The sequence below is a fragment of the Chiloscyllium plagiosum genome, chromosome 16, assembly GCF_004010195.1.
Source record: "Chiloscyllium plagiosum isolate BGI_BamShark_2017 chromosome 16, ASM401019v2, whole genome shotgun sequence".
NCBI lineage: Eukaryota > Metazoa > Chordata > Chondrichthyes > Orectolobiformes > Hemiscylliidae > Chiloscyllium > Chiloscyllium plagiosum.
The window spans coordinates 57,753,063-57,767,697 of record NC_057725.1 but is presented as its reverse complement, the minus strand read 5'-3'; the positions used below and the strand labels follow the sequence as shown (position 1 = coordinate 57,767,697).

The 14,635-nt window shown below is 40.9% G+C and overlaps 1 protein-coding gene across 5 annotated transcripts in view; it reads left to right on the top strand.

The window, feature by feature from the left end:
• The window catches only part of LOC122557945 (N-acetyl-beta-glucosaminyl-glycoprotein 4-beta-N-acetylgalactosaminyltransferase 1-like), a 667,804-nt gene that overhangs the window by 622,454 nt on the left and 30,715 nt on the right, over positions 1 to 14,635 (top strand). For all 5 annotated transcript variants that reach the window (XM_043706193.1, XM_043706198.1, XM_043706197.1 and 2 more), the window contains exons 15-16: positions 1,534 to 1,826; positions 7,039 to 7,192. In XM_043706193.1, the coding sequence (XP_043562128.1) occupies positions 1,534 to 1,826; positions 7,039 to 7,192 (447 nt within the window). The remainder of the gene's footprint in view (positions 1 to 1,533; positions 1,827 to 7,038; positions 7,193 to 14,635) is intronic.

Genomic DNA, 14,635 nt, shown 5'->3' with positions numbered 1-14,635 from the left:
CAGTCTATCAAGCCTTTCCTTCTAGCTCAAACCCTCCATTCCCAGCAACACCTTGGTAAATCACTTCTGAACCTTGTCCAGCTTAGGAATATTCTTTCTGTAACAGAGCAACCAGAACTGTATGCAGTATTCCAGAAGAGGCCTCACCAATGTCCTGTACAACCTCAACATGACATCCCAACTCCTTTACTCAAAGGTCTGAGCAATGAAGGCAAGCATGCTAAATGCCTTCTTAATATATGTAATGTACATTATATATAATTATACAATAATATATATTACATGTAATTAATATAGAACATTTGGACTTGATGTAGTAACACCAATTCTACACTATCACATCAAGTTCAATTGACTCCCATTGTTTCCCATCCTGACTTTCTTTCCCTGAACCACAAAACTATGTCGATCATAACCTTCTTTACTCTTTGCTTACTTTCAATTAATTATCTGCTTCTTCTTGACACATTTAATTTCCTGTCTTGCTCATCTCTAACATTGTAGACCTTGAAGTTTCACTTGGGTTTCTTATTTAAAGGAGAAACCTGCTATACATACAAGAACATTTTTTTAAAATTCACTTTATTACATTAAGCCCCACCCTACTGGGCACTAGTTGAAAGCTAATTGGATGCAAATATTTTGATAAATTTGGCGAATTCATTTGAAATGAAACATGGAATTGCATTGAACTTATCATGCAGTATCAGGCCATTCAGCCCTACTGGTTGATACTGGCATTTACACTGCACTCAAGATTCACCGACCCAACCTTACCTAACCCTATCATCATGCCTTTCTCTTCTCTACTTTGTCATATAATTCTATAACTTTCCCTTAACTGCATCTATGCTCCTCACTTCAGTTCCACATTCTGATCACTTTGAGTGAAGGAGATTCTGCTGAATTCCTCATTGGAACTACTGGTGACTGTTCTACAATTGCAAGCACCAGGTTTGGATACCATATGTTCTGTACATAGAGTCATTTGGCACAGAAGCAGACTCTTTGGTCCAACCACTCCATGTGGAACATAATCCCAAACTAAACTAGTCCCACCTACCTACTCCTGATTCATATCCCTCCATACACTTCCTATTCATATACTTACCTAAATGTCTTTTAAACATTGTAACTGTGCCCACAGCCACCACTTCCTCATCTTAAAAATATGGCCCCTAATCTTGAAATCCCCCATCTGAGAGAACAGACACCTCCATTAATCCTATTTATATGGCTCATGATTTTATAAACCTCTATAAGGTTTATAAAATCATGAGCCTCAACCTTCTCAATCCCAACCTTCTATGCTCCAGTCAAAAAGAGCCCAGCCAATCTGGCCTTTCTTTATAACCTAAACCTTCCATACCGGTAACATTCTGGCAAATCTCTTCTGAACCTTCTCTAACTTGATGATATCCTTCCTATAACTGGGTGACCAGACCTGGACACCGTACTCTAGAAGACGCCTCACCAATGTCCTGTACAACCCCAATCTCTTGTGTCATGTGGTCTTTCTTCCTCTTTCAACAGAGTTTACACACTTCTGCGGATTGTTAATGTGGAGAAGCGAAGGGATTCAGCTCGTGGAAACAGATACCTTATTGAACTGGAGCTGATGGAGAAAGGCAGAAAAGTGGTCCGTTTGACAGATTACATCTACCTCTTGCTGCACAGAACCAAACAAGATGATGGAATTGAAGCGACTGCACAACTGCAAGATAAGGAGCCCACTCAGCTGAATGTTCCTTACCACAAGCCTCTCCTCTGCCAACCTGTAGGACTACATGTGAGACCAGATGTCATGGTACATTTTGTAGTTCCAGGTGAGGAATAATGTTTTCTATATTACAACAGTTGTTGCACTTTATTCCCTGGAAACAAAGAGAATGCAAAGAGATCTAAGTGTCCTAGTGCATGGATGGCAAAAGGTTAATATGCAGGTGCAGCCTGTAATTAGGAAAGCTAATAGGATGTTAGAATATTTTGTGAGAGGAACTAACTGCAAAACCATGGAGGTTACACATGAATTATACAGGGCACTGGTGAGGCCATATCTGGAGTGCTGTGTACAGTATTGACTTCCTTTCTTGAGGATGGATATAAATGTGTTGACAGCACGTCAGGAAAGATTTCCGAGACTAATACCTGGAATGCGAGGCCTGGCCTAGGTAGAAAGGTTGGACAAGCTCAACTTGTGTCCACTGGTGTTAAGAAGAGTAAACGGTAACTTGATTGAAACATGCAAGACGCTGAGAGAGCTTGACTGGGTCGATGTGGAGAGGATATTTCCTCTTTTGGCAGAATCTAAAGGTAGGGTTCGCTGTTTAAGAATCAGCGATTGTCCGTTTACAACAGGGATGAGGTACAATTTTCTCAGGGGCTTATGAGTCTTTGGGACTTTTTTTTTAAAGGTGGTGGAAGCAGAATCTTTGAATATTTTTAAGGCAAAAATTGATGCATTTTTTTTACGGGAAGTTATCAGGGTAGAGTGACAGTCAGATCAGCTTTGATCTTATTAAATGGCGAAACAGGCTGAGGGACTCCTGTTCAATTTGTGTGTTTGTAAAACAAGCTTGAGGCACCAAGTGGTCATTGGCAAACGCTGTTTCAACTGCACGTTCTCAGCTGTCTCTCGACTGCGACTTCCTTTATTCAAACCATTTCTTAAGAGAATGCCTGTCTGCTTTTTCTCAATGAATTTTTGTGGGTTTGTTAATGCCTCTGGAGGACAAAGTCATTAAGGTACAGTGCAAAATTAAAACATCATATTCCAATTCCCATTCCTCCCCAGGACAGCTTAACTCCACATAGTTATCTATAACTGGCACAGCATATCCTCCATTTGTAAGCAGTAAAGAACGAAAGTGAAGCACATATTACTCACGGCATATATGAGATAGCAGGTCCATAGAATTTTGCATAGAATAAATTAACAGAATTGCAGAATCCAATTTTCAAAATACTCCAAAATTTCATATATCATAAAAATGGACAAACACCATAATAATGCGTGTATATATTTTATAAATACACATTAGACCTTCCTTTAGTACACATCTGCTGGTCTGCTGACACAACATTGCTTGAAAAACAACCTCTTTATAAAACAGAGAACCAGCTCTTGAAGCCTAGCATTTATACACAATTTCCATTCTGCTCACAGCAGGTAACTGTTAATTGATGTGGGTCTGACTGTACTGAACATGCAGGTGGTGTGGCCTTAAAGTATCATAGGTCCATCTTCACAGCTGAGAAAAAACATGCATTTTACATGTTCTAACACTTTGTCCTATTAAAACGGCATACCATCTGACGTACAATGAGAAAAGCAGCAGGAATGGCAAATACCATTAAGTAACTGTCGTACAATAAGGTTATCAGTATACTGCTTCACAAGAACAGGGGTCAATATGGTGGATCAAAGTTAAATCAGTGAAGCAAATGGAGATCACTTACATATTTTTACCTTTTCATTTATATTGAGAATCACAACAATCCTCTAACTATGAAAACATATATTGAGAGTAATTGTAATAACATAGTCTGAAATTTGATAAAAATAGATTGTACAGCTGCATTTAATACTCAGTTGAGGAAGTTTAGACTGTTCAACTGTCATTTGCATTTCAGTTGCTGGATTTGTATACTGATGCAAAATGGTGAACTACATTATCTTCTTTGCAGTGAGTTTGCAACCTATGTTATAGTTCCCTTCTTGGTGTTAACCTAAATCTGGCATGTTTACCTACCAGTCTGTAGGCTTCTCTCAGCCTTAGACAGGGGCTTTTTATTAAACATCTCTCGGTCATATTTCAAAATTCCTTTCATCTTCACCTGCCCCAACTTCAAAAGGGACTTGAAGCCATTGCTGCCATTGACGTCCTCCTTAAACCTATGCACCAATACCAAATTATTCTTTTATTGTTTACTTGTTTCATTTCACCCTCAGCCTGTGCTCTGTCCCTCCAAGGAACACCGCCCCTAATCTCTCTACCTTCCACAATGATCTCTCTCCTGTTTGGACAGATTCAGTTCTGAAACTCCCTGACAACCTGTCATGTCAGGCTATGGGTAAAAATCCGAATCATCTCCTGTACTCCACTATTAAAGCAAAAATGCAAAACATGTTTTCATTAAAGTTACTTTATGTTGGGAGTATTCAGTTCTGAGTGAACAACATGCCAAATTATCAGTAGTACAGTGCTGAAAAACTTAAGCTTCAGTAGTAAAAGCAATGACCCGGATTTTCTGTTCCAGCAGTGAATGCCTGCAATGCACTGAGGACTGCAAAAGAATTGCAAGGCTCTGGGAGCTCAGTCACGTTGAAGCCAAACTTGCTGCTTGCCAGTAAGGGCTCAATGGTAGTCCAAGCTGATGGTCCCACCAGGATCTTTACTGTTCTTCATTCATGGCAATGTTGACATTGCTGGCTGGGCCAGCATTAATTAGACAGCACTAAGTCATCAGGGAGAAACCCAAACTGGACGTCAGTGAGCAGTTTATTGCAAAGCAGCTGCTGCCTGATGGTGCTGTTGATGACATTTTCAACACTTTAATGACAATTGAGAGTAGACTGGTGGGATTGTAATTAACTGAGTTGGTTCTGTTCTCCATAACTGGACAAGTTCCCATATTTTCAGGTCGACATCTGGTCAGGTCTTAACAAGTTCTGGAGCACAAGTCTTCAGTGATATTCCCGGACTGTTGTTGGGGCCCAGTATCCGGTGCCTCCAAACATTCCTTGATATTACATTGAATGAATTGAATTGGCTGAAGACTGGTATCTGTGGTGCTGAAGATATCTGGAAGAGGCTGAAATGGATCATCCACTCGGCACTTCTGGCCGAAAGTTGTTCCAAGTGCTTCAACCTTATCTTTTACTTTGATGTCCTGAGCTCCCCCATCATTGAGGATGGGGATATTTGTGGAGTTTCCTCCTATTGTGTTTAATTTTCCACCACCATTCACAACTGGATGTGGTAGAATTATAGTGCTTAGATCTGGTCTGTTGATTGTAGCATCGATGTTTATCACTTCTTTTTCAGGCTGACTGGGTCATAAATAGCCCTTGTTTGGCAGTTTCACCAGGTAAACACCTTGTTTTTAGGTATGATTGGTACTGTGCCTGCCATGTCCTCCTGCACTCTCCATTGAAACAGGCTTGAGGGTTATGGTTCAGTGGAGGAGAAGGTGAGGACTGCAGATGCTGGAGATCAGAGTCCAAACGTGCGGTGCTGGAAAAGCACAGCAGGTCAGGTAGCATCCAAGGAGCAGGCGAGTCGACGTTTCAAGCATAAACATAAGCTCTTCATCAGGAATGTGGGGTGGAGGTGCTAGGGTGCCACGGGGCTGAGAGATAAATGGGAAGGGGGTGTGGCAGGGGCAAAGTAGCTGGGAATGCGATACGTAGATGAAGGCAGGGGTTAATGGTGATAGATCGGAGTGGAGGGTGGAGCAGATAGATGGGAAGGAAGATGGACAGGTAGGACCATTTAAGAGGGTGGTGCCAAGTTGGAGGGTTGGATCTGGGATAAGGTGGGGGGAGGGGAGATGAGGAAACAGGTGAAATTGACATTGATCCCATGTGGTTGGAGGGTCCCAAGGTGGAAAATGAGATGTTCTTCCTCCAGGTGTTGGGTGGCTAGAATTTGGTGGTGGAGGAGGCCCAGGATTTGCATGGATCCAGGTTGAGGATCACAGTCTCACCTCCCACATGATCAACAATGATTCGGAGATGCCGGTGTTGGACTGGGGTGTACAAAGTTAAAAATCACACAACACCAGGTTATAGTCCAACAGGTTTAATTGGAAGCACACTAGCCTTCGGAGCGACGCTCCACAATCACCTGATGAAGGAGCGTCGCTCCGAAAGCTAGTGTGCTTCCAATTAAACCTGTTGGATTATAACCTGGTGTTGTGTGATTTTTAACTATGATCAACAATGCCCTCCAGCATATCTCCTCCTTTTCCCATACCTCCACCCTTGAATCCCACCTTTCCAATCGCAGTGTCCTCTGCCAAATTCTAGACACCCGATATCTGGAGGAAGAACACCTCTTCTTCCCTCTTGGGACCTTCCGACCACACGGGATCAATGTGGATTTCACCTGTTTCCTGATCTCCCCTCCCCTCCCCTCACCTTATCCCAGTTAAGAGTCAACCACAGTGCTATGGATCTGGAGTTGCATGCAGGCCAGACCAGGTAAGGATGGCAGATTTCCTTCCCTAAAGGACATGAGTGAACCAGATGGGTTTTTCCTGACAATTGACAATGGTTTTATGGTCACCTTAGACATCTAATTCCAGAATCTTTACTCAATTCAAATTCCATCATTTGCCATGGAGGATTTGAACCTGGGTCTCCAGAGCATAAACTGAGTTTCTGGACTAAGAGTCTCGCGACAATACCAATAGGCCATCGCCTCCAAGTATTTGTCACATGCTCTACCTACTTTAGAAGAAGGTGCTTCAACTTTGGGAAATCCTTGGGTCAGGTGCAAACGAATACTAACCCTCAATTAGTTGTGCCTGTTTAACCGAACAGTTTTGTTTGTGTTAAACTTCCCAGTTCTTCTATACATCAGTGAAAGACACAAGGGGGGATATTGAATTTATGAAAATTATATGGAATAAAGAATTGAGATCATTTCCAGTGTGACCAAACTGAGTCATGACTGGGGAAACCGGTTCTTCTTAACCTTGAAAAGATGTAATCTGATGGTGCGATATATAAAACAATATTAAAAAGAAAATCCTTACGCCGACTGAAATTTGAATAGGATGCATAGTTTGAATTAGTGTAGGAAAGAAGATCATATGAAGTAATCAGAACATTGAATAAACCACTGGGAAGTTTAGCATAAACAAAACTTAGGTAGGAGGGCTCCTTTTTGGGAATAATCAGCTAAAATTGGCCTATTTCTTACTTGATATAACTTACGATCTCGGAGAGGAGTGAAGAGAAGTGAAAAGGTCCTATCTGCCAATTGGGCAAGTGATCAACAATCATTCTTTCTTTATTTTTTGACTGTATAGTAAAGAACCAGGCCCGGTGGGTGCAGCAGTTCATTATGGATATGGAAGACCTCTACCATGCAACAAGGGATGAAAGCTTCAACATTATCATCATTGACTTTGACAGTAGTGACATGGATGTGGAACAAACTTTGAAGAACAGCAAACTGCCTCGGTACAGTAAGATTCATGTTGGCGAATTCAACCGGGCCTGTCTTGGTTGTTGGTTTTTCACTTAGGAATCATGGGTCATTTCAATCTTAGTAATAGCCTGGATAACTAGCCTGCTGATGCATTTGATAGAAGCAGTTTCCGTCATTGCACAAATTAAAAACGCATCACCTCTTAAACTGGAATGCCTGATACTTTGTGAGATAATCATGCACCCATATGAAAAGAAGCTTTAGCACTAGTCACCAGTGATCAGCCCTATGAATTAAAATGGACTTTGTCAGTTTCCTTCCTAAGTTTAATGATGACCAAGGGGGTAAATAATGAAATACATATTGGCACATGCTATGGCCATGTGACCAGTGCAAGGCCGTGCTGGGTTGGTTGGTGCATGTTATGTTGACTTTTTTTCTACACTCATTGATTTAGTCAGTTTAATTGCTGCAATGATTTGGAAAATAGGCCCTCTGTTGGCTGACTCAAAATAACTAGCGTAATAATTGTGAGATTGTATACCATTGGTGGACTCAACAAAAGTTTGAAGAAATAATATGAATTGTGTCACAAGTCATTGAACCTTTACCATTGAAATTACAATTCAATTTAATACTTTATTTCCAAAAATCATGATAATTACCTTTTCCTTTCGGTAGCTAACATAAAATTTTAAGGAATAGGAACAGGAGTAGGCATTTGGCCCTTTGAATGCACTCCGCCATTCAGTTTAATTATAGCTGATCTTTTATCTGAACTTATTAGTGTGTGATGGCTTTCACATTAATAATAAACCATCTAATTGCTGCAGCCTTATGACATGAGTGTCAGTTGTGAAGCAACCCAGCCGTTAAACTTGTTTCAGTAACACACAATAAATTTTAAAACGAAAACTTCAATTGCTTCTTTGTGCCTTGAGATGTTTGGCAGATGTAACTGAGTTAACTTGAATAGCAAGTTAAAATGCCAGTTCTATTCATGATTCATTTCACAGAATCTTGCACCAGCAGGGTTGAAGGGTAGCTGAGTTGCAAACCTGCAGGGTTATCTTTCAGAAAAGTCTCCTTGTTATTGACCAAATAAACCGAATACATGCAGGAGTAAAAGATCCTCAAATGACCCCAGTACTTTTCCATCATCAAACATAGTTAACAGCAGTTCCACTGCCCATCTCTTACCAGCCTTGATTTTGAGGTTCGTTAAAGGATTAAGTTGATTGACCAGCAACTCGGTACAGATCATAATCTTAATGCTTCATTATTAGTAGTTGTAGACAAAGGATCAAAGGAATATTCAGAAAAGCCTCTGAGCTGTGCAGTGAAGTAGCAATATCACAGTGTGACAGAGACTCTGCCGGAAGGTAGCTTAGAACAGGGAGGTCCACTACAAAATCATCATATATATCATGTACATAAATACTGTTTGAAGATACAACTTGAGATAGAACATGAACAAACAGCAGTATCCCTCTGACCACATTCCCGATTATATTCTCCAGGAAAACCTTCAGCATCTCCAAGACTCTCCTTTCAATCCAGCCACTAACATGAGCCAGGCAATGACTGATTTGTTTTTGGTATTCAGATTGTTAAAACAAAATATACTGCACGTGAACTGCGAGTTTCTGCCAATTATGCCAAGGTCTCGTTATGTTGACCAAATCTGGTTCATTCATAGAAAGAACATCATGTCAAACTCCCTCTTAGGAAGAATAGGTTCTCTTTGCATGATAATAAACAAAGCATGTATAGGCCAGTTAATGATTTGTTTACATATTACCTTAAATAACTGCAATAAACACAAGCATTCATCTCAGACTATGAACATAGAAAAAAATGTTCCAAGAGATCTTTCATATGAATATAAAGAAACAAAGAATAAGTTTGAGTCAAAAAGGCAGAAGTTAGAAGGGATGCTTAAGAGCTTGGTCAAGGAGACAGTTTTAAAGAGATCAGAGATCCTCTGGCACAGGTTCAGATTGAGAACACACATATCCTTTCTGTCATTATTTGACAGAAAATCCCAGGGTGATTCAAGGCTTTGACTACTGATTGTGGAAGGAGAGGATTTTGGGAAGCTGAAGAATTAGTTAGATGTAGAGTTCTCCCACTTCGGAATTAGGACAGGCGTAAGCTATTCAAACCATTGAGCTAACTCCACCATTCTGCATCATGGTCTAATTATCCACCTCGATGTCAGATTATCACACTATCACATATCCCTTTATTTCTTTAATAACTAAAAATCTATCAATCTCTGTATGGAGCTTACTTAGTGACTGAGCTTCCACAACATTTGGAATAGAGAAATCCAAATACTCACCATCCACTGAAAGATATAGGGCTGGAAGATCCTAAAGACAAAATGAATAAGTCTATGGAGTGATTTGAACATGAAAATGTGAATTTTTAAACTGGATGACTGGAAGTCAATCAGCAAGCACCCTGGGTGAAGAAGAGCAAGGTTTGGTACAGGATAAGACAAATGGCAAGTGAACAAACAGTGACAGGAAGGATGTGTGTGTTCTCAAGCTAAGCTTGTGCAAGCCTACATCCAAGATATATGTCAGATGACCATTTGATGTTTTGTGCACAAAATGGTGTCTCCTCAAACTCTTTGTTCTTTCAGTTCCTGTCTGCTTGTCATTCCTCTCAATATCATCCCACTGCAAGGAGACATGTTCTAAAATATCCTCCCTAAACTCCACCACCTTTCAGCCTCCCTCTCACCATTAAAGCACACCTACTAGGCCAGGTTTTTGCGCATCTCTTCAAATATCTACTTCTTTAATCAGATGTCCGTTTTTAAAATTATGTTTCTCATATTAAATACACTTTTTATGAGTAAGTTATAGAGTCATAGAAATGTACAGCACAGAAACAGACCGTTCAGTGCAACTCGTCCATGCCAACCAGATATCATAGAACATAGAACAGAGAAAAGTATAACACAGAACAGGCCCTTTGGCCCACGATGTTGTGCCGAGGTTTAATCCTAATGTAAAATATAATAACTTAACCTACGCATCCCTCAACTCATTGCTATCCATGTGCATGTTCAGCAATCGCTTAAATGTCCCTAATGATTCTGCTTCCACCGCCACTGCTGGAAACGCTTTCCATGCATTCACAACTCTCTGCGTAAAGAACCTGCCTCTGATGTCTCCTCTATACCTTTCCCCTAATATCTTAAAACTATGACCCCTCGTACCTGCCTTGGGGAAAAGTCTCTGGCTATTGACTCTATCTATTCCTCTCAATATCATGTATACCTCGATCAGGTCTCCTCTCTTCCTCCTTCTCTCCAGAGAGAAAAGTCTGAGCCTTTTCAACCTTTCTTCATAAGGCAAGCCCTCCAGTCCAGGCAGCATCCTGGTAAACCTTCTTTGCACCCTCTCCAAAATCTCTGTATCATTCCTATAGTAGGGCGACCAGATCTGGACACAATATTCCAAGTGTGGTCTCACCAGGGACTTGTAGAGCTGTAGTAAAATCTCACGGCTCTTAAAGGCAACTTTGAGGGATCTATGTACTTGCACACCCAGATCCCTCTGTTCCTTCACACTATCAAGAATCCTGTCTTTAATCCTATATTCAGCATTCGAGTTCAACCTTCCAAAATGCATCACTTCGCATTTATCCAGGTTGAACTCCATCTGCCATTTCTCAGCCCAGCTCTGCACCCTGCCTATGTTGCGCTGCAGCCTGCAGTAGCCCTCGATACTATCGATGACTCCTCCAACCTTTGTGTCATCTGCAAAATTTACTAACCCACTCCTCAACCTCCTCGTCCAAGTCATTTATTAAACCTACAAAGAGCAGAGACCCAAGAACAGAGCCCTGCGGGACCCCACTCAACACTGACCTCCAGGCTGAATACTTTCCATCTGCAACTATTCTCTGCCTTCTGTCAGCCAACCAATTCTGAATCCAGATAGCCAAATCTCCCTATATCCCATACTTCCTGACTTTATGAATGAGCCTACCATGGGAAGCCTTACCAAATGCCTTGCTGAAGTCCATATACAATATATCCTAAACTAATCCAGTCCCATTTGCCAGCACTTGGCCCATATCCCTCTAAACCCTTCCTATTCATGTAGCCATTTGTTTTAGTTGTTATGATCCTGATTTTGTAGAATCACTTTAGATGTATAGACCCTTGTGCTGAATTTCATTGCGCAATCAAGAGGACCTTGAAGTGAAAAGAGATGTCTGGTTTTTTTTGACACCAAAGGTTTAAATGATTTATTTGCATCATACAATCACAAAAAATACTTGAGAATTGTTGGTGGTTTAGTCTGCAACAGGAGGGCTGCAGAAAATAAAAAGGTATGTGGAAAGTTGTAGTGTTGCATCGCAACATAGTGGGATGTGGGACCAAAACTGGCAACATCTAGGCCTGGGCACTACAAACAAAAATATGAAATCCAAAACTGCCCCTCATCTCAGAGTAAGAAAGTGTTGACTCCAATGCCATTTTATTGGGCAGATATTAGACAGGAGCCTAAGATTGATTATTCATTTCGCTGACTTGGCTGCATCGTGGCACAGTGGTTAGCACTGCTCCCTCACAGGGCCAGGGACCCAGGTTTGATTCCACCTTCAGGTGACTGTCTGGATGGAGTTTGCACATTCTCCCCGTGTCAGTGTGGGTTTCCTCCCACAGTCCAAAGATGTGCAAATTAGGTGGATTGCGCCATGCTAAACTGCCCGTCATGTTCAGGAATGTGTAGTATAAGTGGGCTAGCCGTGGGAAGTGTAGGGTTATGGCGATGGGGGTAGAAAGTGAGGATTTCAGGTGCTGGAGATCAGAGTCAAGAGTGTGGTGCTGGAATAGCACAGCAGGTCAGGCAGCATCCGAGAAGCTGGAGAATCGATGTTTCAGGCAGGAATGGCTTATGCCCGAAATATCAATTTTCCTGTTCCTCTGATGCTGCCTGACTTGCTGTGCTTTCCCAGCACCACACTCTCGACTTATGGGGATAGGGTTAGGGGGTGGGCCTGGGTGGGATGCTCTTTGAAGAGTTGGTGTGAACTTGATGGGCTGAATGGCCTGCTTACACACAGTGTGGATTCAATGACTGTTACCTTGAAATGGAAGGAAGAAGGATGGGAAAAAGGAGGGCATAATGGAAGATCCAACATAAGAATCTGGTAGCTCAGGGTGAGTTGGGAGGGCTCTGAAATAAAGATATCACTGAAATACAAAACAAGTGAAAACTGACAAAACAAAAATAGAAAAATTGAATTTAAAAACACAATAATATGCAAACTGGACAACAGTGACCAAAAATTGTTGACATGGGATTTCCCCATTATGAATGTTTACATACAGGTTTCACTGAAAGATTGTTACATAACTGTGCTACATAAAGGAAATGTATGCAATATGTCGAATGATTGGCAATTATATTGATCAAAAGGGGAAGATGTAATATCTGATGTGCATAAATAAAATGGCAATACAGTCACTGATGAAGCTGTTTTGGGGATATAGTTATTATAAGTTCTTAATATAGGAGGTGTGATATTTGGACCTATGTATGTCTCTGATTCAGGTGATGCAATATCTGGAATACATTTAACTGCACGGAGGCGTAACCAATTATAAGGGCATTTCACTGATCAAGAACCAGCACTGAAATGTAACTCTTAACATTTTACTTTTTAGTTTACCGAATTCCTTTCTACTTTATTTCTGGCAGCTTAATGGTAGCTATCCATTCCTGAATTTACAATAACCTTTTTTTATCTGATTACCTCATTGTGAAGTATTTTGTGTTGTATTCATCTTCTGTTATTGCTTTTCCTCTCATCAAATGAACTTGATGTGTAATGACCTCCTTAGTGCAGCTTTAGCCTTCTCAAATATGATGTACATTTTTGCTGGTCATTTTCAGCACTCTTTCAGCGGGATATATTTGAGGGTTTAGATGTTTGTACAGCACAATCTTACAGGATTGTTACTAAAGCCTGGGTGATTGGAACTCCATCAGTGCAATTCAATTTTCTCCCCTGCAGTAGCATCAAAGATAATGAGTTTGATTTGATTGTATTATTGAGGCTCCAATGTGGAATGATATCTCTCACCTTAATCATTAGCTATTGTCTGCCTTTGTGATCCTAACTGTGATCTAAAATGGAAACGACAGTTTACATATCAGGCAGATTACTCTGCCATGTTTGTACATTCAGCATCTATCACTTGTCATTAATCTGGAATTGATTTTGTGTTGTGTAAGGCTTTCGGAGTTTGCTTACATGAGCATCTTTGCTATGTGTTGCTGGAGAAAATTGTATAAAGACATTCTAGCTGCCATCACAGCCTTCAAGCCTAGATTAGACATAAGCTATAAGAGGTGGTACAGTGGTTAGCACTGCTGTCTGACAATGTCAGGGATTCAATTCCAGCCTTGAGTAACTGACCGTGTGGGGTTTGCATGTTCTCCCCATATCTAGGTCAGTGAAGACTCCATGGGCCAAATGGCCTCTTTCTGCACTGTTGAGATTCTATGATTCTATTTTTTTCACTCAGTGTCCTTATTTTTAGTTATCATTTGCACTTAATTGTTGAATACACCACAGAAGTCATGCTTGTAATGAGGATATCAATTTATTGCACGATTGTGAGTGAGAGAGAAAAATATAGAGTTGGAACAGGAACATTGATGAGGTTAAAGTAATTTATGAATTGCGTGTTTGTTCTCCTCTACTACCAATTTCCTCTCTAGAGTCATACAGCACAGAGACAGACTCTTCAGTCCAACATGTATGTGGCAACCAGACCTCCTAATCTGACCTAGCACCATTTGCAAACATTTGTTCCATGTCCCTCTAAACGCTTCCTATTCCTATATCCATAAAGATGTCTTTTACATGTCGTAATTATACCAGCCTCCACCACCTCTTCTGGCAGCTCATTCCATACATGCACCATCTACTGCGTGAAAAAGTTACCCTTTAGGTCCCTTTGATCTCTTTCCTCTCTCACCGTAAATCTATATCCTCTAGTTTTGAACCTGCCTACACTGGGGGAAAAAAAGACCTTGGCTATTCACTCTATCCATGTTCCCTAGTGATTTTATAAACCTCTATAAGGTGATGCCTCAGCCTCCTACACTCGAGATACTCAAGTATCCCCAAGTACCAGCTGCCTATTCAGGTAGCTCATTGAAGTTTCATTTTTCTGTCTCAGCCTAAACTGTAATCATCTTCAGCCAATTCAACTGTGGATGGCAGTAGGATCAAGTCCAATATTCAATCTACTTGTCAGGGGAAAGGAAGAATAAATACATCATTTCTTTTCCAATGTTATCTCTCAAGGTCTGTCAAGGTCTGCTGATTTTGTGCACCAATCATCTGGCAGGGAGCCAAGGAGATTCCCTGGTCTTTTTCATCAGCTGAGTTACTTGTTTACCTTGACCAATCCAGGGAAAGCCCGTTGAGCTGTA